Consider the following 27,892-nt stretch of genomic DNA (forward strand, 5'->3'; position numbering starts at 1 on the left):
CAAATGGCCAGAAGGTGGCATGAAAACCGTTCTAGACGTTGACTTGAAGAGAGCAGAAAACAACAGCAAAAAAAAAAACATAAAAGAAAAAAATCGTCCATTTTACATATTTTTATTAAAGTTGCATAAAAGTGTAACAAAATTGGGCAAAAACAAGACCTGTTGTTGATATTGCTACATTTGTTTGTTGGTTTGATTTAATCATTGTCCAAAAAAACAACACCACTCCTCTAATCAGCATGGTTTAGCTCTTGTATTAAGCCTCAATGATAATAATCAGTATATATATATTTTTTTTGCAATTTTCCCCAACAGTAAAAAAACAGACTTCTCAATAACAGTCTAAGAAGGTATAATCCAAACCTGGATTTAGAAATGAAAATCCACTCAAATCAGTTACTGATTGAGCTTGCCTGGTACGCGTCAATCATTCAAAATGTCTCCAAAAAATGCAGACCCTGCTGATTTGGACCCCCCCTTCCCCGTTTCCCTCCAGGCAGGCAAAAGCAATCGCACCACAAAGCATCTGAATGGATTTTTTTCGACTACATGTTAATCCAAGGCCTGGCATCAATAAGTGTCATGATCACAATAAAAACAGACCAGTATTCAAATGGTAAATGTAAAGAACATTGTTTATCTAAACAAAACCACTGTATCAAGGCCTAAGTATTAAACACTCACTTCTAAAAAAAAAAAAAAAAGCAACAACAGAATCTCCTTTTATTTAAAAAAAAAAAGAGAAGAAAAAGAGCGACAGAAGATCCTAGATTCTCCACTTGCCGCAGTTTTGCTCAGTAACACACTTATTTACTGGTTTGTGTCACCTTTTAAAAAATGAATGTCTCCCCTTTATTTGGTTTGTGTAACATAAATAATACCTAAGGCAACATCTGTTTAAAAAAAAAGAGATAGAAAGGGAGCTGAGGGAGGGGCGGAGGAAGAATGAGCAGAGGGATGAAAATCGATGGAAGGAGGAGAAACGAGGAGGATGCCAAGGAGAAATGACAGAGCAGCAAGACAGAAATGGGCCAGTGTGTGTGTGTGTGTTTGAGCTGGGAGAGAGAGAGAGAGAGAGAGAGAGAGAGAGAGAGAGAGAGAGAGAGAGAGAGAGAGAGAGCGAGAGAGAGAGAGAGAGGGAGAGAGTCTATAGTCGAGGTCTGCCGTCGCCACAGGTGTTAGCGATTGGCCACAGAAATCACCGCAAAATCCTACTGCTTCTCCCATTGGCCTACGGACCTCGTTCTCGGATCTGATTGGCCCAGAACCAGGAACAGATGGCTTATTCTTGGAAATGATTGGCAGCTGCAGCAGGGAAACACTGAGAGCTTGTGTCACAGCCAAGGACCTCTTCTCATCTCTCTCTCTCTCTCTCTCTCTCTCTCTGTGCCTGAGTGTGTGTACGTGTGGAGGAAAGTGTGTGACAGGAGAGAGGGAGAGAGAGAGAGATGGTGCCAGTGTGCACATCTGTGTGTGAGAGGCAGCTGTGGTTTGCAAATGTGTTTCTGTTGCCTCCGCCCCAAGGCTGGCCTGTGTGTAAGTGTGTGTGTGTGTGTGTGTGTGTGAGAGAGAGAGAGAGAGAGAGAGAGAGAGAGAAAAGAGAGCTGAATGCATTGAGACAGCTTCAATTTTCCACAGTGGCCGTCCTCCCCCTTTTCCTCCCGTCCCATCCTCCCTCCCCTCCAGCCCTCTCATTGGTCGGTCCGTCGACATGACGACCCGCAGGCCGCTTCAGAGGCTCCGCCACCGACGCTGCGGGCGCTCCAGAGACAGCCGTCGACCATTTCAAAGTTTCCGTGTACGTGTGGAGCGCTCTGAACCGACCTCCGGCCAAACACAAAACGACGCGGTGGACAGAACAGTTTCTCAGGAGAAGGAGAGGGAGTGAGAAAGAGAGAGAGAGAGAGAGAGAGGGAGAGAGAGGGAGGGAGGGAGAGAATGATAAAAACAAGGCAGCTTTGTTCTGGGTCCCCCTGTCGGTCTGTCAGTGTGTTTGTGTGACAAGATGTATTTAAAAAACAAAACACAACCAAAAAAAAAAAATAAACACAGGAACCAGTCCTATACTAAAAAATCTAATTTGTCGTACAGAACAGCAGAATATACAGGCCAGAAAACACCCCTACAATAATGTTGCCGTACATTATGTAGCAACATACACACACGTAGCGTTTAGCGACACACAGGCGAACACATGTATGTGCAGGCTGGGCAGCGGCGGCCTCCGAAAAAAAGCCTTTGCTCAGGACTGCATTTGAGGGAGGACAAAAACATACCGTGCACTCCTTTTTGCAAGAGTTTGAATTATTTGCAAGCACACCCCACCTAAAAAGAACCTATTTCTATTCTAACTGAGAAGGAAAATGTCTCTTTGTAGCCTAAAACTGCCAAACAAGACTTATTTTTAGGTTCAACCAGTGTTCCAGGGATCAGATTTTCCTCTTGGGGCAATTATGCAGTACTAAAGATATACATACTTTTTCTGTTTTTTTTTTTTTTCTTTTTTTTTTCTTTTCTTTTTTTTTTTTTTTTTTTTTTGGTCAGAGGTTCAGATTTCCTTCCCAGAATGACATAGTGCAGCAGATTCTCAACAGACACGTCTCTACCAGAAAAACGAAAAAAAAGTCTTTTTCCCTACGGGATTCAAACGCACCGCTGTAGCAAAATGCCTTAGAGTGGAAAAAAAAAAAAAAAACTAGAGGAAAAGAGCGGCCGCAAAACCGGCAAGTCGTTTAAAAATCAAAAATGAAAGTTGTGTAATTTACCCCGCGCCCTCGAACCAAAATAGAACTAACAAAATAAAGTGAATGTAGTCATAGTTTAAACATTGTCTGTACTGTAGCTGGATCATTTACAACAAGTTTAAACCCCTTACAAATAACATTAAAAAAAAAAAAAATCTCATTGGTTGAGATGTAAGCCCTGCTTAGATCTGATTGGCTGCTTCAGTTGAGTCCCACCCCCCCGAATCCTCCGCCTTCGTCGTCCTCTCTTCCTCTTTCGCCCTCGTTCCTTCCCGCCGGCCTTCACTTTTCCTCTCGTCTCTTCTTTCCTCCGCTCTCTTTCTTCCGCGCTCCTCTCAGGGATTATGGGATTGCTCTCGGGCTCCTTCTCCTCCTCCTCTTCTTGCCGAAGGCAGGCGGAGGCGGGAGGTGGCGCAGGGAGAGGAAGAAGAGGGCGAGGAGGAAGAGGAGGAAAGCAAAGCAAAGAGTGAGGGGAGGGAGGGGAATGAGAGTTGCCTGGATTAAGACCACTTACATGTTCACCTTCATTTCCATCGGTTGTAATCTTATGTTTGAATTAGAGAAGTCTGATTTGATGGTCTGGTGCTGAGCAGAGCTGTGATTGGCCGGGAATCGAAACACTTGGACTGATGTCACATTGGACTGAGGGGACGAGCCAATCACTGATGAAATCGACCCGCAAACCACTCGTTTTAAAACGTCGAAAATAACAGGAATTCAAACGTCTAGATCCAGGCAACGAGGGAGGAGGAAGCTCTTGACCAGGAAGGAAGGAAGGAAGGATGGAAGGAAGGACGAGAAGGCCGGGAGACAGAGGTGAGGGCCTACCGGAGGAAGCGGCAGAGATGAGAACAAACAAGGTTCAATGAGGTTTCATGGAGAACGTCTGCATCCCCCTGACAGACAGAGAGAGAGAGATCGACTGAAGAGAACGGAGGGAAGGGCAGAAAACTAAAGAGATGGGGAGGAAGGATGAGAGGCGAGGGCCGAGGATGGAGGAGAAGGATGAATGGATGGAGGGGGGAAACGTTGGGACGCCATCATTTCTTCTGTGGCGTGGAGAGCTTCTGCATCCCTCGGATCTTGTCGAGCAGCTCTGAGACGAAGTCCTGCAGGGAGGAGGGAGGGACAAAACACACACAGCGATTGGAAAAAAAGAAATCGCACTCAAAAGATGTGTAGTTACAGAGTGAGGGGATGAGCAGAGGAAAGAAAAAGAAAAAGAAAGAAAGAAAGAAAGAAAGTTTTACCTCAGTAGGCTTAAAACAGTCAACCAGTAAGTCCTGCAACACAAAAAGACACTATTAAATTATATATTGTTGTTAAGTTGCTTGCATGCATGTTTCTGAGTGTGTGTGTATGTATGTATGTGTGTGTGTGTGTGTGTGTGTGTTCGCATCTCACCTTGACTCTGGCTGCCCGTTCAACGTCACTGGGCATGTCCAGCAGTTCATCCACATCTATCTCCAGCTCTGGAATAGCCTCCTCCTATAACACACACACACACACACACACACACACACACACACACACACACACACACAAAGACAGAAGAAAGTGCATTGAGGAACAAAATCCACCTTAAATCTTGTCTCACAAACGCACACACACACACACACACACACACATATTTTGATGGTTTGCAAAGCTGCATGTAAGAGACAAAAGACGCCAGCTCATAATCAGCAAAACCCACTGCTTGTACACACACACACACACACACACACACACACACACACACTTTTTTGAGGCTCCTCATGAGCACTTCCATATTTTGTGACGACTAATATAGAATAATGTGAGTGATGCAAAAACACAATGTGTTCCTATGTGGTGTTTTGTGCTGTCAGGTGGAGGGCCGGTGCTGAGCACTAGGGGGCGCCGCCTTCCCATCACCTCACATGCACTGTACCTCACATGACAGAGAGAGAGAGAGGAGCGGACAGACAGAGAGAGAGAGAGAGAGAGAAACAAAGAGGCAAATTACAGACAGACTGGCTGTGAGATTATTCATCCGTGGAACTATTAGCGAAGCACGAGGGTCAATTAAGAGCAGCTTCTGATTCCCAGAAACAGAGCAGGAGACGGGATAAATCGAGACAGAGAGACAGAGAGACAAAACAGAGACAGACAAAAAACACAAACAGGAGATTGCTCTTTAAAGCCACAGTCTCACATTTTATTTTGGCTAAATCGGTTTTAGGCCTGCTCACGCTGCTTGTAAATGAACCACAGAAGAAAATGCAGTTTTACACAAAAGTCAAATTACAACACACACACACACACACACACACACACACACACATAATGTAGAAAAACCAGAGTGGATGGAGCACATAAAGAGATTCATCACCGAGACAAGGAGGCAAATGTAAATCACTAACAGATAACACACACACACACACACACACAGAGGAGACAAGAGGAGTAGGACTACAGAGATAAGGCAAATAATGGTGAACACACACTTACCCCCTGCCCTGTGTGTGTGTGTGTGTGTGTTAGAGGTGAATGATACTGTTATTATTGCGAGTAATTTTACAGATATTGCGATATGACTCATAAAATTGATGATACTGTGATTTTTACTGGCGTCTGAGTATAATTTGTACACCTCTGTTGCACCACAACACTTCATTTCTAACAATGTTTTGTTTCTCTCTCTCTCTCTCTCTCTCTCTCTCTCTCATTTTCCCTCTTCCTCCTTGCCACGCCTCCTCTCTTTCTCCAACGTGTTCTTTTCCTCCGATCAGGCGGCGTCGTTCAATAAAAAGTGGTTTTATAGTCTCGCTCTCCCTCTCTCTCCCCATCTGTCTCACTTACACACATTGGCTCAGTGTGTGCTGTCAAAGCGGTTCACAACTGGCTACGGCGACGCACACACACACACACACACACACACACATACGCGCGCACGCAGACACACACTCATTTCCAGCTCAATTGCTACCCTATATTCATGTCATTCTCTGGTAATCTCTCTCTTTCACTCTCGTCCTCCCCCTCAGTTAGAGTTGCCCACACCAGCTGTCTCTGCACCTGCCCAACTGCCCCCTACCACAACACACACACACACACACACACACTTACACACACACACTTACACACAGAGTCAAGTATGCTTGCGAGCTGACACAAACACACACTGACAGACCAGCACACTGGCTCATTTTCAAAGATGCATGCATACTGTGTGTGTGTGTGTGTGTGTGTGTGTGTGTGCCACATTAACCCCATGTTAAGTTCTTTGCTGGGAAAAACTCCTCAGCCGCCAAGACATCCTTTCTATATTACACACACACCTCGCTCACACACGGATTAAAGAATTATTAAACGGGCATTAATAAGTCTGAGCGGGATACAGTGTGTGTATGTGAGTGTGTGATGGGGGGGGTGTGTGAGGATTTAATTCTGAGCAGGAGCCTGTGTGTGTGAGATAGTGATGAAGGTGATGGACAGACATGCTGTCAGCAGAGTGGGAAACACACACACACACACACACACACACACATACAGTCACAGCAGAACAAGCCGATATTCAGATAGGTGTGCTGTATATAAGCAGACAAAAAGGTGCGTGTACACACACACACACACACACACACACACACACACACACACACACACACACACACACACACACACACACACACACACACACACACACAGACATCGACAAGCTGATGCTGCAGACATATTAAAGCTGTCTGATTTACACACACAGACTGGGGAGTGTGACACAAAGACTGCAGCACAACATGTGGGCACCATGTGCTACTACCAGAGAGAGAGAGAGAGAGAGAGAGAGAGAGAGCAGAAAGAAAGAAAGAAAGAAAGAAAGAGAGAAAGAAAGAGAGAAAGAAAGAGAGAAAGAAAGGCATTATTTTATTATTTATCCCCAACATTAGTCATGAAACATACTGTAGTGTTGCTGTATGTGGGAAAGACTGTCTCAGCATACTACACAATAACTGCTGACTGAGTTCATTTATTTTTAGTTTAACCTTTTCGTCGTCTCCATATGATCGCTGCATGCTTCTGCAGCTCTTTAGTCTAATATCTTCAATTTCTACCACGTTTTTTTTTTTTTTTTTTTTTTTTGTACAAACTGCCTGATCAGCTTTGGCTCAGCTGCTCTCTCCTCCGTTTAAGCCGGCGGTTGAAAATGAGTTGAAAATCAAGAGAGGGTGCTAAATCGCGGGGGGAGGGAGCGCCGACAGGAAGGAAGGTAAGAGGTTAAGGAGTGTGTGGAGAAGCGAGGGAGCGAGGGAGCTGTCGAGTGGAAGAGAGAGCGAGGAGAGAGAGGGGGGAGGAGGAGGAGCTTTGAAAAAGGCCGGAAGACAAGCTTCAGAGAGGAGACACAAAGAGAGCAGGGAATCACAAGGGAGGGTTTCAAAATAAACCTCTAGAGTGGCTTACTGGACTTTTTTTTTTTTTTTTTTTTTTTTTTTTTGGGCTGGCTGTAGATTTGACACAACCCCAAATGAGGCTTAAAGATGGCCGCAAGGCATTAGCACAAACTGTGGGTTTGTATGAAAAGTAGTCCTGTCTGGAACATATTCAAAGCGGCCTGGAGTTAAAAAAGAAGGCAAATCTGATTCATCCCCTCTTCACTGGGAATCTTCCAGTCCCTCCTAAAAAAAACAAACATTTGCATCGCCGTTTGGCTCTTTGATGCACTAAAATAGTTACTCAGCGATTTGATAGAGATGCATGCGCAAGCTAATGGGGCTGAAAATTATTTTTAGCGAGCGGTTTGCGACATAACAGCAGGTGATTTTTCAGGGAAACGGCCTCGAGCTCCATTTGTTTACACTGAGATTGCTTCACTCCATCTCAACTAAATTACTTGAGAAAGAAGCACTTCCATGTCATAATGAAACAAACTTCTTAGAAATATCTCAATATTATGTAGTCCTAAAACACACACACACACACACACACACACACACAGGCACACATACATACAGCCAGTACTGCAAGAATATAATACATGTAAAATCCAATGTCCAATGTCCAAAATCCAATTACAATGTGATGCACGGAGACAGAGAGAGAGAGAGATAGAGAGAAAGAGAAAAGCAGAAACACTGTCTGGAGGCTGCTTGCAGAATAGAGAAGAATGAGATGTGACAGTATGAGAGCGTGTTTATGTGTTTGTGTGTGTGTGTGTGTGTGTCATAGTACTGTTTTTCTGAAAGAAGGCTGTGTGGCGGCTGCAAGCTTGGACAGATCAAATACCAGATACTGCTCCCTCGCCGGACACACACATAAGCTGCACACACACACACACACACACACACACACACACACACACACAAGTAGGTCAGCACCCTCACATTACAACAAAAAGGGCTATCACGAGTATTGGAAACATCTCCAGAGAGGAAATGGAGTCCGGGGTTTCCTCAGGCAAGAGAAGGTTTACCCGCTGTCTAATGATCTGCCTTTTTTTTTTTAGCATGTTTCTTCAAATAAACTAATCAGTTTATTCAACAGAGCTATGCAACTTCAAATCTATTAAAAAAAACCTCAACACCTGTAAAGCTGATTTACTCATGTCCATCAACAACTCCTTGAACACACAACGCGGCCTCAGGCAAAAAACAGGCCGATAATCCATCTGCAGCCGCCGACACTTGAGCGACGCAGGTGCTCAGTATGGAAAACGTCTGGGTGTAAACATATCAGTAACGGCATTGGAAATTCCCACCGGCCACCAGTGAAACGCCGTGAACTCCAACATCCACTTTGGCAGGTATCCAAGCATCATTTGATAGCCCCTCATGTCTATTTTAAGTTGGTCAAAATGGACCGGGGAGATGATCAGAGAGGCGCTGAATTTTGTGACCCCGTTGCCAGAATAAAATGCTGCCATTTTCTGTTTTTACAAACCAAGAAATATGTTGAAATGCCAACGTTTCTGCACCAAAAAATTGTTGCATATCAACATTTAGACTTCTATAATGTTCACTAATATGAGCTAGAGAACATTAGGTAGCAAACATTACCTTAAATTGTTTGTTTATTTATTATCCACTACTCAGCACCTTACTTGTTTAGTTTAGTTTATTTTATTTTATTATCCATCACTCAGCACCTTAACTGTTTATTTATTAGAAGTGGTGATTCCATGGGGCCAAATCAAGTCGGACAATTGCCGAATCCCATTACCGGGCGTCGGGTTCTGCCACTTGGTTTTCCTGGTTCCATGGTTTCAAGCTTACCCTGTGCCACACCATCTACTATGTGTATATTTCATTTTTCATATTTATTATTTCATCGGTATATCTTACATTTCTTACATTTCAACACTTAAACATCTCACATTCTTAGGCTACTTTATTGTATATACTTAGCCCTTATTGTCTTTAGTGTATATATTTCGCATATTTAGTCTCTATTGTATATACTTTTAATTTTAATTTTATTTTATGTTTTTATTGATGATGCTGCTGTAACGTGTGAATTTCCCAGTTTGGGATCAATAAAGTATACCTATCTATCTATCTATCTATTGTATGCTGATACACTGCTAAAGAAATAAAAATCCAAGTCCATATTGAGTGTTGTGATGAAGATGCAAGCCCAAACCGGGTCAGCTGAGGTGGCTTCATGTTGGAGTGTGCAGGTACAAGGATTCCACTGTGTGTGTGTGTCTGCCAGGGATAACAGATTACAAAACTCAGAGCTATGATAGTATCTGTGTGCTGTTATGTGCTGGTGCATGTGTGTGTGTGAGGGTAAGAAAGAAAGCCGAAATGAAGCAACATACATTAGGTAAGTGTGACGCCTTGACAATTCCGTAATTAACACAAACCAAAATGTCTCTTCATAGCAGCGTCCCGGGAGCAAAATAACTTAAAGCGGGGCTCCACGGCCTAACGAGAGCCAGTCAGGGGGTGCATATCATGAATACGTCTGAAAACGCCTGTGCTCAGGAATTTATTGTGAAAAGTTCATTAGCAAGTTTGCATTTGCCTCGGTCTGAGCCATCACCTCTTGGACTCGGTTCAAACTGGATGATGGATAGTGAAACACTTGCCTTCCCTACTGCCGCAATAACAGAGAAGTCGACTTGAGGCTGGCGGACGGCCCGCGCTTGTAAAAAGGAAGGAGAGATGTTTTGGCTAGCGTGGAAACAGAGGGAGAGAGAGCGGGAGGAAGGAAGTTGGGGACCGAGGTAAAGAGACGGTGGGAGCAGAACGGAAGGAGGAAGGAGCAGGAAAAGTGGGCCCGGCCGCGTGGCGCTCACACAAAGCTGCCATACACTCCACTTTCCGTGTGTGTGTGTGTGTGTGTTTTCTTCTCAAACTGCATGTTATGCATCCATCAGCACAAAGTAAACCAGATTCAGCTGCACTTCTACTCCTGTTTGTTCACTTAGTGTATCTCTACTAAGGGTCACTCTATAATAAGGTCCGCCCTGGTTTATATATATGTGTGTGTGTGTGTGCACACGTATAGCCCATAATAACTACTACCCTCGGCTTGGTTGACTTGGTACAGTGACGCAGGTACAAAAAATGCATGAGTGTTCATAATGGCTCTCTGCAGCATAGCTATACATACACACACACTCACACACACACACACACACACACACACAAACACACACCCAGCCAGTCTGTAGGGAATGCAAGAACTGGCATTGCTGACATGGTTTCAGTGTTAGCGTGTGTTTCAGTTTTCACAGCTGAGAGAACATAGTGTCCACACACACACACACACACACACACACACACACACACCATTTTTACAGTCCTGTGTCAGTAGCGAGGCTAAAACGCGATGTTGGTATCAGAGTTTCCGCAATACTACCTCGGAATCCAACAGTCGCGTGTAATCCGACTGAAATCAAAACAAGGCGGTGAAGTTTTCTGCCTTTTTTTTCCCGCACCAAAATGATGTTAAATGTCTTTAATGGGAAAAATTGGATTGTTATCGCGGTCATTTTTGTCTAATGGCCCGAGTCGAATGGCTCGAGACTCATTAGTCCGGTACAAGTCATAAATCATCCAGAACTGGGTCAATACATAAAAGTTCAGCAGCTCCAATCGGTATCAGGTTGTCGCTCACACACACAGAGATCGCCATCTCCGTGAGTCATGTGTGTTAAAAACAGATAAAGGAGGATGAAAGGAGATACAGATGAAAAAAAAGATGAAGAGATAGAGAAAGTTTGATTTCAAGGAGTAAAAATCTTGATGAGATATTTAAGGTCAAACAAACAAGAGGAAAGATACTGCTTGTAACCGCTACCGACATCACTTTCCAAGTCCAAGTGAGCAGCGGTTTAGATAATTACACACTATTCACGAGGCGGGGTCGTTTTATGAAAATGAATGACATCAAGACAAAGTTAATGGCATTGATGGTCCTTCCCAAGATTCGCTCCCTTTTTTTCCCCCGTTATCTTTGGGCTTCTCTGGGGAGTTTTTCGTGCTTGCTTTGTAGATTGAAGTCGGGGGGTGTACTCCTGTTTTGTTTGCTGTAAACATGTGGGCCTGTAAAGCCCTTGGAGAACGTAAACAGTCATAAATAAACTCAAACTGGAACTTGCATTTTCCCCGGTGGAAATATGAAGACGTAAAGCTGAAGCTGAATTGTTTCTCCCGTCTGCTCACGACCTTAAAGAAGCGCTGCGATTCATGTTTCAGTTTATTTTTTTCGCCGCGGTTCCCACAGACGACCTGTCAATCAAACAGCGTGTCTCTGACTGTGACGTCTTTTTTTTTTTTTTTTCCTGATTTTCTGCGGATGGAGTTTCTCTTTTCTTTGCCTGTGCAGCCACGGTGGCTATCATCGCTCGTGCTCACTACCACTCTCTTCTGCTTCCCCTGTTGATTCCAAACAAATGAGAAACGTAAAACACACCACTTCCTCTGCGCAAGAGGCTTTTTCTCAGTAAAGTTTTCATGAACTGGATATGGCATGAATCACTATTGTGTTAGCTCAGATGGCAGCAGAGAGTAGGAAAAGCAGAAATGTCACAGGTTATTGCTTGAAGATTTTGCTATCATAATCATCCCAGTTGGTGCTCCGATGTGCCAATTACCAATGATAAAAGGTTAATTATTGGGCCTTCTTCTACTACAAGTGCCATCTGACTAAAATAGACTGATGGAGGAGAATGGTGGAAAAACACTGGACTAAAACCGTCTGTCTTCTCTTCCCCTGTTCTTTAATCTTTATGTCTCCTCTGATGCCTTTCTTCTCCTGTTTGTATTACAGCATTGTGTTGCTCTGCACTGTATTGTTCTCTTAGAAATCACCATGTGTGTGTGCGTGTGTGTGTGTGAGGGCAGCTGATCATGTCTTATGGGCTGCCTTGCCGCTGGAATGACATTGTCCAGGAGTGAGAAAGACAGCGAGAGAGCCAAATAAGGGTCAACAAGGGTTTGGGGATTAGATATGCATTGTGTCTGTCATCGCCTGTTGCTTTCCATCTCCTCTATCTCCCGCTCTCGCACACACACACACACACACACACGACTGCTTAACAGGAATCTGCAGGTCTTAGAATAACAAACACGCTACTTTGGTCGGCTTCCCCTGTTGGTCTTTCCACTTGAACACCTACGATCGCGTTTTTACATCGCAGAACTCCGCTTTTGATATGTTTGGTGTCCCAAGATAAAAGGTTTGAAAGCCACTGAAGTATGGCTGGGGCCACTATCTCGCTACTGGTGCCTGGCAGTGAAAAGATTAACATAGCAGAGCGCCCAGCTACTTCCTGTCTGGTCATGTGACCTCGGGAGATAGCGGGGGAGGGAACGGGTGAAGATATCCATGGGAAATGGCGGCCCGAGCATGTGTGTGTGCACCTCAGAGAGTTAAGATAAAGACTTTGAGAGGACAAAGATGACAGAGAGGGGGAACAAGACTGAGAGAAAATGTGTGTGTGTGTGTGTGTGTGTGAGTGCGTGCATGTGGATGTGAGCACAAACACAATTAAGATAAGTGATGACTGGCTATTCTAATGAAAATGTGGCCTCAAACTCAACCATGAACCAGCACAGTCAATAATCAATACAATGCAATACACTTAATCCAGTCTGCGTGTGCGTATGTGTGCGCCTACATCTTAGTGTGTGTGTGTGTGTGTGTGTGTGTTTTTGAGTGTATGTGATGTGGACCTACATCTCTATTGCACATCTAATCAGCTGGATGTGCTTCCTCCCAGGAAGAATATAATGTCCTGTTTTGAATCGTATGAAAAACAGAGCGAAAGCGGGGCGGGAGGCAGAACAGACGACAAAGTGCCACTTCATGGCCTGTTCACAGCAACGACAGAGAGTATAAAGTCTAATTATTATTCACAATTATTCGTTTATTTGATCCTTTCTCTATTTTGTTGCATCTTGCAGCTAGAAGTGAAGTTTGATATTGCCAACACTTCTTTTGTTTGCTTTAATCATATTGGAGCGAGAAGAGGGTAATGTTAATAACACCATGAACAATACTGACAGAGGGCAATCTTAGAAACAGGACTTTAGTTTAAAATAATAATAATTTGTTAATCCCACCTCTACATGCAGCTCTATGGAAAGAGAGACAGCTATAGTTATTACGTGGTATTGTTGTCCCTTGCCTTTGTTTATCCTTAGGCTATTTTTAATTACAGTGATTCATTAAGGTCAACTTTTAACACCTTGAGATGTGCTAAATGTCCAAAATGTAAAGGTAAATTACTCCTTGCAGTCCAAATTGTCAGTGAAGTCCATGTGGGCGTGGAAGCTTCACATTCTGTGGGCTTCTTGTTGCTTATTATGGAAGCACGCTTTGCCAACAAAGCTCTCAAAATATCCTGTATCTTTAAATAGCGTAAGAACGTCTAGCTCGGTAATAAGTAGGCAGATAAGTAGGTGGAGGTAGCTGTGAGGTAACGGCCGGGCTCATATTCACCGCACAGACGTGTGTCCTACAAGCGCTCCCTGTCCACTCTGCAGCTCTTTGGGCCGCGCTGCTATCTCAGGACAGATAAAAATGCAAATCGCGGAACAGGAGAGTTCTCTCATGTAAAGTAAAAAGAACGAGAGCAGAGTGCGGTGATAGTGGTGTGGGCAGGCTTTTGTGTCCCAGCGCAGTGTGGGCTGCTGTAGGCTCGCTGCAGAGCGGAGCCAAACCAAACAAGCCACAAATACACAGCCTGGATCTTCTTATGATGCCTGGAACCATCCACCACTCTAATTACACAGTAGGCAGAGTAGTTTTGGACGTTCTCGTACTGTAATTAGGTGACAATAGCATATATATAGCTTTAGTGGAGTCCAAGAGATGTGCAGGGCTATACAGTAAAGTGATGTTTTGGTAAAGGAAGGAATGGCTCGCTCAAACCAGAGCTACTGATTGACTGTGGCTGGACCGTGGGTGCTATGTTGCTGTCTCCACTCTAAAAATTAGGGCTAATGGGTGAAAAAATGCAACAGTATTCTCCGTAACATCACCATGGTGATACTCAGCATTTTAATGATCACCTATCACTCTTTCCTTGGTGCTGACAGGAAGCAGCAGCACAACATGCATATATGATCCTATGAAAAGTGCCACATGGTCAAAGTCAAAACGCAGCTTCTGCTTCTAACCACAGTGTCTTAAGTTCAAGTTTAATGCTCGCTCTCCATGTATAGCCTCCACCCAGGACACACACGCCCATACAGGGTACACACATGGCCCTGCTGCAACATTTCATGAATATTCCTCGACTTTCCATCAATAAATTGAGGCACTTCTAAAAGTGTGATTCCTTCCTGGTTTCTTGATGTGTTTCTAAAGAGCTGATGAGCAGGTGGGTTTGTGGATAAACACTGGTCTCTGCCATCTCCTCGACAAGTGATCCATTTGTAAAAATTTCCTGATATTCCCGAGAACATTCAATGTCGAGATCCCTTTACAAGCAAGTTTGAATTCGATCCAGTATCTGTGTTGCAACTGGATCGCCAATAGTCACTGAGCTAAAATCGGCATAACCCCGTGGCTTCACCACCCACTTCTTCCCAAAATCTGTTCTCAGTAAATGTTGTGGGTTGATCAGCATTTAGCCGTTCACAGCGTTTGCTCATGAATATTAATTACTCACGGGTGGTTACTTCCACTTAGCGCCGAAAACTGACTTGTGTGTGGAAAGGACAGAGACAGTCGGAATAGTGGAATAAAAACAAATACACACAAGTTGCTGTTAAACCCATTATAGAAGTATTCAATAGTGTTAAATTAGTGGGATCTTTAATTCCATGACAGTGTGAAAGCTCTTGCCCTCACATGTGCATACACTCACACATCCACATGCACCCTTTGCCAAAAAAAATCAGAGAGCTGCAAAGTAGAATGTCACCCGACCCCTGACCCCCGCTAACAACTGCCGGTGGTTATAGCTGCACGCCGCACGGCTGGATGATTCATGGTTCGGCTGCTTTGGCCTGGCTGAACGGTTCAGTGATTTCTCCGTGTTGACTGGACATGTCTGTGCCGCAGAGAGAGAGAGAGAGAGAGAGAGAGACACTCCTCTGGTCCCTCAGGGTCACAACCAGCCCTGGGAAGACTTGTACGGCCAACCGCACAGTTAGCCTGCCCCACTATCACACTTCCCAACAGGCACGCTACAGAAATCACATGACGCCGTCCACTGTCGAGTGATGTGCTGCTAGTCAGCCAGCTGTCAAGTGCATTCACAAGTAATGGCCCGTGACATTTTCGTATGAATAAATGTCAGTAGTGCTACTCTGTATCGCAAACTGATATAGCACAACGGTGATTTAACCTATTTCCAGAGAAATATATCAAAGTATACCATTTTATTCACAGGTTTTCACAGCATTAAACACTGGCTGGGTTGAAGCGAATAAACATGTTTCTTGAACACAGGGTAACTATGTTGAAGGAGACAAAAAATCAAAAAGCACACCAGATGACCTAAAGACATTTCTATAGGATGTCGTTGGACAGACATTTTTTTAGACGACCACACACTTCCTGCCTCAGGTTAGTGCTGAAACTTCTCCAAGATATAGAGGGAAAGGGTATCAGGATTTTCAGCTTTCATTCACCTTTTCCGGGGCAACACATCATGATTCGCCTATAAATACTTGGACGGGAACCCAGCTTGTATCTCTCTCTCCCTCTCTCTCTCTCTTTCTCTCTCTCTTCCACCCACTCTAGTTATAAAATCCCACTTTCATCCAGCAGAAATATGTGAAGCAGGCAGTAGTCAAGTGCTGACCCTGCACCCTCACCCTCCATCTCCTCTCTGCAGTCGGTCGTTTCTGCAGCAGAGAACAGAGGCCAGATCTGTGGAGACGATTGGAGCACTTCACGAATTAATACACGGACTGCTATGTGTGTGTGTGTGTCTGTGTGTGTGTGTGTGACTTAGGAGAGTGCTGCATGTGTCTTCAGAGAATTGGAAAATGTAGCCCGCGGTGCTCTAACAAATTGATTTTTCCTTCTACTTCCATTGATTACTAATTAACATGAAAGTAAATGAGTGAAAAATACTTGAGAGGAAGACAAGAGAGGGTGAGACCGAGACAGACAGACAGACAGACAATCACAGACAATGTAGTCTGCAATCACAAGACACATATCTGTGCCTTGGAGGCCACACACACACACACACACACACGTCTCCTCTCCAGGCCAAAAAAGTCATTACCACTACAATTGGAATGAAAGAGGAGATTATGTGCAGATTAAAGTGAGAATGGATACAAACAGGGATTATAGCAGATTACCATTATGTCACACTTGGCAAGTACTTGTAACTCAACCAACAGCCCCAAAACACTCATTCATTCATTTCCAACTTTATTCACTGAATGGTAAGCACCTTTATTTGGGTGATTCCTACCAGGAGTGCATTCTGGTGATTTGGTGTCATTTCAATCACTTCCCTGTTATTTCTCATCCCCTTTTCTACAGAATATTTCCACACCAGCTGGTGAATTTCATTCATTGTGTCATTACTGGGATATAAAGCACATTATAATTCTATCACCCAGATCAGTGATCAGTGTCACCTTTGACTTCACAATCGCTGGGAACATATTGGGTCATCTAATCAGTTAATACTTTGGTCCATTTCCAGGTTTGCTCAAACAGCCATGGGATAAAAAATCATAATCCGTAGATATTCAAGTAGATTATCAGACAGGGAGAAAGTCAGACGGGCACGATGTAAAATAGTCAATGTCCCGTAATCAGAGACTCTCGATGGTTTAAGTCAAGCATTAGGATTCAAGATGGTGCCAGCGTTTTCCTCTCTCTGATAATCCATTTGGCTATTTATCTGTCTCTATTTGTTTTCCACTTCTTTCCAGATCACGATGAAATGTGCTTAAACGTTGCTCGTCTGTAACTAGACGTGCTGCTGCTGTCTCGGTCAGGTCTCCAGCGGGGAAAGAGATCCTTGCTCTCATCAGCATTGACCCGGTTAAATTAAAAATTAATTAACGGCGCTACAGCAGACAGTGGACAGGCCCGCTCCGGCATTTTAGTTGTTGTTTTATTCCCTTCCATTCCTCTCTATATTTAATCGCGTGAAAGGACAGAGAGAGAGGACACTACGTCAGCATCAGACATCTAGAGTTGTAGTTTGGTGAAGTTTGTTGCGTGCTGTAGATGTCAGAGGCATTTCTCATCCATAATGAAACATCGCCCAGACAGTCAGACAGTGCCTCTGTCTGCCCCAACATGATTCATTCATTTATTTATTTCGCACGCTGATTTCCTCTTTCATCTGTATGTTAATTCATTCTAAAGTTTGTTCAGTAGCGGGATCCAATCAGTTCAGACAGGATGATTATGCCACAGTGGATGGCACAAAAATAAATTGACTATGACAGACCTCATCGTCCATTTCACTCTTTCATTCATGTATTTATTTCATTCAACTATCGATCTGTGTGTGTATTCATGTGTGTAAAACGGCCTGTTTTGACTCTTTCAGGCACCTCTGTAAGATCTTATAATATAAAACGGAAACAATAAGTCAAAGACTGAACATTTCTTAACTGATTTTTTCACTTGTTCATCAATTCCAATGCATGTGTGTGTGTGTGTGTGTGTGTGTGTGTGTGTGAGAGAGAGACAGAGAGAGAGAGAGAGAAAGAGAGGCTCCCTTCCTGTTGAATCAGCAAGTTGTAATCAATCCGCACATAGGTACACTTTGCCCGAATATGGTTACATGTTCCTTCCTGCTACGAAACTAATTACTGTTTCCATGGAAACCGGTATAAAAGCTCTTAAGGGTAATAACAGGGATTTAGAGGGTAGGTAGCAGTTTTAAGTCAATGTGTGTGTGTGTGTGTGTGTGTGTGGACCATGAATAAGAGTAACTAAAACCAACATTTGACACATGCTCTTTAAACTGTGTGTGTGTTCCTCTGCAGCACAAACCTATGAAAAAACAGATTAAGCATGAGTCAGCTGCCTCCATTCGACAGACACAGGACATATTTAGAGAGAGAGAGAGAGAGAGAGAGAGAGAGAGAGAGAGGGGTCAGTTGGCTGTTCATATACAAGTGCTGCATACAGTATTTTTACTCCACTTCTATTTTCACTTGAGAGCATTAAATTGATTCCCAGAGCTGCCTGCTCAATAAGACGACCATATAAGTAACACCAATTATATAAGAGACTGAGCGAGCAGCAGCCTGACTCTTTCATCTCACTGACCTGTCTGCCCCTGCATTTCCTTTACATTCATTTAGCCGCAGTTGGCTTCATCGCCAGCTAGGGAAAAACTAAAATGATACGAGACTATACGATACTGTCTGGGATTTTGGATATCGATAATATGGCATAAGGGTTGGCTACGTTACAGTAAAGAGATGCAATTTTCTGAACTTATTGTGTTCTTGTTGCTCAATTGTTTGCCTCTAAATGTTTGGCCATCACATCCACGTTACTAGTGACTTCTTATCAAATATGTTTTGTGTGTAAAGCACCAATAGTCATCCCTACAATATTGTCACAACATCAATATGAAGGTTTATGGTCAAAGATGTGATTTTGTCCATATCACTATCATATTTCTTTAAAGGAAAAATCCTTTAATCAATACTTTAATTAATCAGTTATTACTCTGAGCAGTAGTTTCCGCCCCACATCTACAAAATATTCACCAGTCTCTCTGGATCAACCACTGAGTGAGATAAGTAATGTTGTCACCTGTGTCAGACAAACAAGACATAATTATACAACAGAAGTGACTGGTGATAGTATTCTTCCACCTCTCTCAGATGTTTTGTAAGTCTATCATCTTTATTGGCAGATGATTTGCCTTTCAGCCTGCCAGCTGTCTGTCCATCTGCCCACCCGTCCACCCATCCATCATTCTCCGCCTGGAGCCTCTCGGAGACAGAGTTTGGGCACTGCAGTTTTCACTGGCAGCCATATTTACACTTCAGCCCTGCTTTCACGAAGCTAAGTAGCCGGTAATACTACGAAAGCCTCACATACTTCTCGCTGCAGTGATGTCATGGATTCTGCCTGCCCCTAATCTGGACAAACTCTCGTCAACGGCTTTGTGTCTGTTCCTACCTGCTGGGAGGTACACATCTCATGCAGGTTGGGAACAACTCCGCCGTTAAATACAATTTATCTGGACATAAAACAGTGTTAAAAAAGGAGGACACCGTGGAGCGTTTGTGTAGAATTACAATACATTTCTTGCAAGAAGCACTGCAGCACCTTGAATACACTTTGTAGACGAAGAGACCGTCAGACATAAAGTCAATAAAGTATTAAAGCTATGTCTGCTTCTCTTGCAGTTAACCAACAGCTTTGGCTTCTGCGCTAATGCAACTCCTGGGAGTAAATACACGCCTGAGTGGATCTGTGTTACCTCACTCAACCTGGGTTAAGACTGAGGACAGCCAGCAGTTGGCATTACTAAAATAGACTATGTGCGGGTAATGATGCCATACTAAGAACCCATGCCAGCTGTCACCAGCTACAGTCCAAAGTATTTACGATTGGGATGAAGTTGGGTGTATTGGATCAGTGGGCTGAACTTTAGCGTTTATCTGGTCATGTTGTTTTAATATGGTCCGAACATAGACGCCAATAAAGACGCAGCACCAAGAGAACCATATCATAGCTGTAATACTACCCCATTTCCATAACTATAACTCCGCTGTGCCGCTATAAAACACTCAAGTGTGTTAGGCTATAGCTTTTATAGAGCAGATACTCTGAGAATATAGTATGCGCTGTCATAAAAGCTTTTTCAAGGTTGTGTAAATGCATATTGAAAAAAAAACAAAAACAAAACAAAGCAAAAAAAAACAAAAAAAACAATGAACGCACCATTTCGTTTTCTGGTTTCCACAGGGTTGGTATGGCAACCAATTGGGCACAACCAGTAATTACACATCTTTCATCAAGCAGATTGCTTGGCTGACACGACATAATACACTGCAGAATACAAGTGTACAAATACAATAATGAGCACAAAGACAATGCTTTTCATTCTTAGCTGCATTTGTGTCACAATATTTAAAGTGGAACTGAACTCAAACAAGTAATTGCCTTCCCATGGAACAGCTGCAGGCAGCTGAGTTTCTTAATCGAACCAGCTCCAAACTTGTCCTATATGAAAAGAGATCATTGATGTAGAACAGTTTTGTCCAAACCTGCCTCTCTTGGCTGAGAGCTGCAACCCAACCAGTTGAGAAGCTCCTCAAACATCACTAATACTGAAATATAATGCTTAGGCTTTGTGCTGTGAAAAAGGTACGTGCGAGTCAATCAGTGTGTGCACATTATGCAGGCTGGCACATGACCATGTGATTGTGGAGTGTATGACGCACAGATATGCTTCCTAAGAAACTGACAAACCATAAAAAAACCCCAAACCGATCCATAACTTATCCACTAAACAGTGACAGTTCAGACACCAAACTCATCCTGGTAGATCACTGTCTGCAGTGCTCCATGCTAACACTTTAGCATGCACTACATTGAGTAACACCTAAATGGAAAGTTACATTTCAGGAACTATTTCCGGTGAGTGGCCACATGTTCATTCACAGTGCAGTACACCGGCTTTAGTCCCCATTATCACTAATTATGGGAAGAGGGAAATAGTCCCTACTAATTCATAACACATATATTTGCCTCATATGTCTTTGTATCATGTATGAGATTTCATCAGCCTCCATACAGCTCTAGCTTTAAAGCTGCCACAAATTTTCATTTTGTCACTTTAGGGGTAATGTTAGTGACCTGTTATCATGCAACATGGTCTAAGCTAAAATATTATCAGCGAGCAGTGAAGTGAATAATCTATTGGAAACACATGGATGATTTTGGTCTCCATGTTCACGTCACGTTTTAATGACAGGTAAAACCTGCCGAAAAGAGCAAATTCCCAAAAATGGGTGTATTCATTAAACCTAACCCTACTTTAACATTAACCAAAGTTTACTTTTAACCTCACACTTAACTGATATTCCTGAAATAGAGTCAAAGTGAGGTCTAACCACAAAGTCTTGACTTCAAACACTCCAGAGTAGTTTTACATGTGCACACTTATTTCTGGGTGAGGCCAAGACAAGTGTGAGAGTGATATGGATCAACAGGTGTGTGTGCAGGGCAGGACATGGTGTGCTTTTGCGGGGAAGGTGGAGGTGGCATGCTCGTGCTGTAAATGTTTCTGTGTAGACTATATCGGTGTGTGTCTCCGTCTCTGTCACCAGCTTCCTGTGGCAGAACATGCTTGGACATTCCTCTGACAGTGACTCACATCCCTCATTTTCTCTCCATGAGCCTCCCTACATCCCTCGCTCTCCGTCCTCCTCCACTGCACGCTTTCTTTTGCGCAACACTCCTCCCTTCCTATACTACTCACTCGCTTACAAATGCAAACACACACTCCCGCTCTCACACCACTGTTCTTGGCGATCCTAGTCTTCACTAGCTAACTTCATTTATTCACTCACCATTACAAAAACACACACATGGTCAGTCAGTGGGTCAAGTTCAACGCTGACTCACCCCCCAGTCAGACAGGAAGGGAGTGTGAGTTCACCATAGAAGCACATGTAACCCATTACACGATGTGTGCATGTCCATATGTGTATGTGTGTGTGTGTGCGTGTGTGTATGTGTGTGTGTGTTTGTATGTGGGTGTTTACAAAGACACACTGGAGTCTTTCATTCCCACTGTGTAACAAGCCGTCTTTGTAGTCATCCTCTTTCACCCTCTTTTCACACACTGAGTGACATAGGGTAATACTGATTGGTATTCAGGCCTCTGGGTGTAAGTTTAAGCAAAAGTTGTGTTGTGCGTTTGTGTGCGTGCGCGCACATGAGGGTGCAATTTACAGTGTGACGTCGAGAAAGGAGGCCAACTTAATCCATGTCCGGCAAAGCCATGAAATTACAGCTGTTCCCTACTCAGGCCCCCCCAAATTGTTCTCAGTGTTTCTCAGGCACACACACTGTTATCCATCTTAGTTGTTTACTGACCTCCACCTGTACTTTCTTTAATTGTGGTGTTGTTTGACCTGCGACTGACTCAAAGTGAAAACAGGCCGTCTACTTCGGCACTGCAAAAACATGTACACTTCCTCAAAACAATTTACCATCAAAAGCGTAAAACTGTGTACAGTGAGGAAGTGGGCATTGAAAACACCGCCTTACTGTCAGGGCTCTCATTTTCGCTGTTTAGCTGATGCTGTTACACAAAGTGACCTACAAAGAGTACGCGTGTAGGGGTTTGGTGTCCTGCTCAAGTGCACTTTAACAGAGCAGCTGACTGTTGTGGAGGTTAAAAAGTCTAATTTTGTGGCTCTGGGTCTGTCTCTGAAACCAGAAAGCCACTCTGAAGCTCTAAACAATGTTAGAGACATATTAGCTCTGGTGGCTCACCTGATTTCTGATACTCTTGGGGAATTCCTGAGTCTATTATGTATGAACGTGGAGCAGAAGGACCGGCTATAATTGCATTGTGGAGGCCTCATGGACCTCAGTGTTGAAACCATGCTGAAAATATGACCGACTCACTATGCCAATACTTAGGCCACGACTTCACAAAAAGAAATGCACTCTCAAGTTACATGACAACATGAGGACACTGTGCTCACAACATGCAAGCTCTAGATAACACAATAAATCATAAAAGCAGAATTGGAACACACACAGCAAACTGTCATCTCTGATTTCAGTCCTTAATTTAAGTAGCACACAAACTAGACTACTGCTGCACGGTAGCTCCAACCACCAGAGGACATTAGGAGAGTGCTCATTTTGCTATTTTTCCCCTGCTGTCATAAAGAATAAAAATGATCTGGCAAACAGAAATTTGAGATACATTAATATTGTGTTAAAGTACTGTAAAACACAATACATAAACTTGAAAATAGTCACAAGAAAAATGTTTTTCAGTGGCTGATCGCTAAAGCAGAAGCGAGTTAGAATGGGGAACTTCTTCCATGGCGACCACTGTAGTTTCCTTTTCTATTGATAAAAAGGTGTATTATACATCATGTGTAATGCTTCCTGCAGCAAACAGCAGCGGACACGTGTTCCAAAAACAAAACACTTTCTCCCTCCCTGCCATCCCTCCCTACTCCCACTACTTTTTCCTTCCTCTCTCGCCATTCCTCTAGTTTTCTTTTCCCTCTCTTCCCCCCTTTATTGCATTCCTGCTAACCAATACTGCCTCTTTCCTCACTCGTTCTCCCATCTGTGTGTGCGTGCATGTGTGTGTGTGTATGTGTGTGTGTGTGGCCACGTAGGACCATGGGGTTTGGGGACTGGCCCGCCCACTCGCTCCACTGTTAACTGTCTAGCTACCGGCCAGCTACACTATCCTTTCATCAGCCAGGAGACAACACAGCCTTCTGGACTGAACTATGTCAGTTTACAACGAATAAACATTTAACAGCTTGGTTACCATGGAAATAATACGAAGGGCCAGAGTGGAATTGTGATCATTTTACAAGGAGGGGAGTTAGGGAACTTAAGAGTTGTAACACTCACTTTCCCTCCAAAAATGTAGGCTGGCGTTAAGGGAGGAATGCCCAATATGCTGTATGCTAACAAGAGGGCCCTTCTGCCCTATATAACGTGTCCCCCGGCTGCATTTGCATTTAGGTTTTTATTCATTGAGCCAACACTCTAAACCGGCGTGACATAAAATCGGTGCAACTGTAGAAAAAGCTCACACTCACTTATCACCTTCAGTACAAAGCCAATAATAAAGAATGTGGGCTCCAAAACAACAGAGAAACTGTAGGTGGGGGGTGGGGGTGTGGGCCGGTAAAAAAGCACGTTTCATTATCAAAGCAAGTAACACCAGATACAAGCTAAAGCCTGAGCTGAATGACGCCTATAAATATCATGCACAAAATACGACTGCAGAAGCCTATTATAAAAATGATGCAGCTTTACTAAGCTGTTTATGCAAACAACCTTTTACCCTTTGCATAGTTTACCAACATATAAAATCTAACAAGCCTTGTTGCCATGGAATTACACTGTGGCTCTGCTCCCCACTATTACCCATAGCAACTCGCTGACTGATAGGCTGACTAAGTGACTAGTTGGCTGGATGAACGTCTGACTAGCTGGCTGGCAAAAATGACTGGCTGACTGCTTGTGTTGTGTTTGTATGGATAAAATGAATGGAAAAATGTCTTGTTTTGAATTCCCTGTTTGAATAACCCCACTTGATTGTATTAATAGAAATGCACAGAAGAGAGAGAGAGAGGGAGGGAAAGAGATAGAGAGCAATGAAGGACAAAGAGGAACAGGAATATGGATTATGACATGAGGCAGAGCAAAAAGACGGACTGCCAGAGAAGGAGTGAAGAGAGAGGGACGCGATGAAGCGAGGGAAGGATCGAGGGAAGTGAGAGAAAAAGGACTAAAAATCCAAGATCACATGTTCCATGGCTTTTGTCAGTGAACAGGGATCTCCCTGATACCCACTCTCCTCCCTGACCGGTTAACGCTGCCTCTCCTGTTACACTGTTTAGCAGCACGTGCTCCACATTTCCTCGCATAAATGAGCCCGATATGTCTCCATCAGTGAACCGGCTGTAAATTAATCTCTTTGTCGTCTAACAGCCTCGGCAGTGATGGGATCAGGACAATGAAAAGGAGGGAGCTACTGTGGGTGAATGCTGGAAAAGAGGAATCCACATGAGAGATGAATGAGGGATGTATGTCTAAAAATGGAATGGAAAAAAAAAAGGAGAGAAAATCTTTGCTGTCCCATCTACACGGGCGTCATCTGATTTGCCCATAATTTGAATAGCGTAAATCACTACACTCCAGGTCTGACTGCAAACAATGGCCACAATCTGGGCCTTTATTTGTGATGCATTTGGGATTCTTTGTGAACCTAATGTCTGCCCAGTTGAAAACCAGACCAAAAAAAAATACACACATCAGTGTGGTACTGCATGAATGCATGAATAAGTAAATAAATGAATAGATGGCTGGCAGAATGGCTGATAGGAAAATGAAGAACCATCCCGATAAATATGTCTTAAAAGTAGATTACTAATGTCTCCTATCAAACGCAGGGGTCCCAAGGTACAATAGCTGGAAAAATATATTTGTTATTATAATGGGACTGCAGAAATATTTTTATTCTCATGACAAATGACCTTCATCGACAAAGTTTCTCTTCTGCTGAACTACACATGATGTACAGCCAAGTGCGGCAGAGATGTTATCATAAACTCATTTACTGATACTTATCTGAATGCGAGGCTTTTAGACGTTACATCAATCCACTATTGAAAAACAATCAAAGCATATACATTTAAAGCCCTCTCTGGTCTATTTAATTACCTCAATTGGCATTTGAGCCTCTATCGCATCTCATCTACTTTATTATTAGGTGCATCTCAATTGATATCCCACTTATATGTGTCATTACAATCCCAATGCACATAAGACAGAGACTCTGCACAGAGGAGCCAAACTGAGGTAAACAAACCTGAGCTGGACAGGAACCTGGTTTTCCTAAACCACATGATAAGTGCGGGATCAGTTTTCAGCCTTCCTTGGAGTTCATTTACACCTGTGTTTAACTGAGGCTTGGGGTCATATCTGGTTACAATCAGTCACTTTGTCAATGGATTGGATTTTGTACAGTCAGGTGTAAATGGCGAGATTGCCAGACCATTACCACACTGTAGAGTCTCTACTGTTAACCCCAAACCTGTCTGCTGTAGGACAATTACTCCACAGGTAGCTTATCACTACAGACACACTGTATGTGTGTGTGTGTGTGTGTGTGTCAGCGGAGGCTGGTGACTCACTTAGGAGGACAGGGGTTGGTGGAGGGCAAGACAGAGCTCCGTAAATTGAAGGGTAAAAAGGGTAAAATGTATAGTTATTAAGTTTACAGGGCTGTAGGGAGAGAAAAAGTTCACAAATTTGGGGAAGACAATCCATCCTGCCGTCAGCAGACCAGTCCACTCTTGCAGACCTGCATTGTCTCTTTCTTTGTGTTGGCCTATGAGGAATCCTGCAAACCTGCTAAGTCCTTGCATTCCTCATGCTAGGAATAGAAAATGGGTCAACGCCAGCTCAGTACACTCCACATGAGCTTGCAGGCTTACTGACGACCGGCAACATCACTGTAGCAGCCGCCAAGTTACATTATAACACAAATATCCATGTGTCACCACTGACCAAGGCTTTGGGGTGTCTCTAAACATAGCTACCTCTGAATATGCATAGTCATCAGTATAGCCAGGGAATTCAAGCAAGGACTCACTGACATGTAATGTTATGAATGTGGCACCCCCTCACCCTGATGCATCACCCCATCTAAGGGCACTACTGCCACTGTTCTGCTCTCATCCCCTGAGACTGCACATAGTAAAACACATTTTTAAAATTAATAAAATATCAGCTATATCCTACTGTGGAGCTGAATAATGGCTATTAAACACAATTTTTCTACCTTGCAATGCAGTTGCTGAACAGCAGCTAAACAAAGTGGTTGCTAAGCGACACAGAGGCCTGTGAGTCCAGGTGTTGTGGTGTGAGCGGCGATTTCCAGTCGGCGCATTAATATTGAATTGAATTTTTGTTGAGCGGTCACTGTCACAGGTGTGTTTTACGGCGGTCTCGGCCAATCACAACTGGTTTAACTTACGTCTACATGCATAGGCTATTGGTGGATGGTGGGAAATCACGTTTAAGACATTAATCACATTTTCCCCCAAGATCTATGCACTGTGTTGCCGCTAACGTCAATCGTGGATTCATTTTTTCCTGTGCTGTCCACATTGTTTCCTGATTTTCCTCATTAGGCTACATCCCCTGCTTGCATATGGCCCATATAGGCTAGACCAAACGATGCAGGCCAAAAGCACCAACAAAAGGCCTATTCATGTTTCTTTATCAACAGTTTGCTTTTGCACTGGACAGACAGACCCCCCCCACCCCCAGCTCATAAACCCGACTGCTTCTACTAGAGAGCCCTATTACTTAGCAGGGCCGCCTAATCGATATGTTCGATCGGTTTCGAGGCCGGTCATTGTTAGAATATTTACCTCACAGTCGTAGAGGTCCGTTAGCTGATCGATAATCCACTCCTCCAGGTTCAGTCTCTTCCTCAGCTCCTTGCGGTCGTATTTGACGGTGACACGTCCCTGCTTCCGAACCGGTGTCTCCGGTTCCTCCGTGGTGCCGGCCGGCGTCTGGAAATATACCCGGGGCTGGGGGCTCGTCTCCGGGCTCGTCACAGCGGCCATGGTCGGTCGGTTTGAAAAATCCCCCGTAGGTGTGGAAGTGTGAACGGGGCGACGAATGGAGACGAGAGGCGGTCTAGACGTGTGGTCTTCGCTTTTGTGCTGCAACCAGACAGAGAAATCCCGACTGAATCTGACTTGAAATCCCCCGAAAAAAAAAACTAGACCTGATGCTTTTGTTGTCCAAATCGCTCAAAGGAACACCGGCAGGGTGGCAAGCCGCTTCCACAAAACAAAAGAGCCCGACGGATACGATGAAACGTGAGGTCTGGCTGGCTTATTAGGCTATTTACAGCATGCAAACTCTGCTCGTAGAAAAAGAAAAGGTAGCGGAGCCGGCCTCAACTCTTCATTCAGTACAAAGACAAACCTCACGTCCTCTCTCTCTCTCTTTCTCTCTCTCTCACTCCCTCCCTCTCCCTC

General features: G+C 43.8%; 1 protein-coding gene across 1 annotated transcript; it reads right to left on the reverse strand.

The window, feature by feature from the left end:
* Window positions 1–97: 97 nt before the first annotated feature.
* Window positions 98–27,892, reverse strand: ppp1r14bb (protein phosphatase 1, regulatory (inhibitor) subunit 14Bb). The gene is made up of 4 exons (XM_030076953.1): window positions 27,272–27,892; window positions 4,149–4,232; window positions 3,995–4,027; window positions 98–3,853 (listed from the first exon to the last, which is right to left on the reverse strand). The coding sequence occupies exons 1-4, from the start codon at window positions 27,470–27,472 to the stop codon at window positions 3,785–3,787; spliced, it is 387 nt and encodes a 128-aa protein (XP_029932813.1). The 5' UTR covers window positions 27,473–27,892; the 3' UTR covers window positions 98–3,784.

Source organism: Myripristis murdjan, chromosome 18, assembly GCF_902150065.1.
Source record: "Myripristis murdjan chromosome 18, fMyrMur1.1, whole genome shotgun sequence".
Taxonomy (NCBI): Eukaryota; Metazoa; Chordata; class Actinopteri; order Holocentriformes; family Holocentridae; genus Myripristis; species Myripristis murdjan.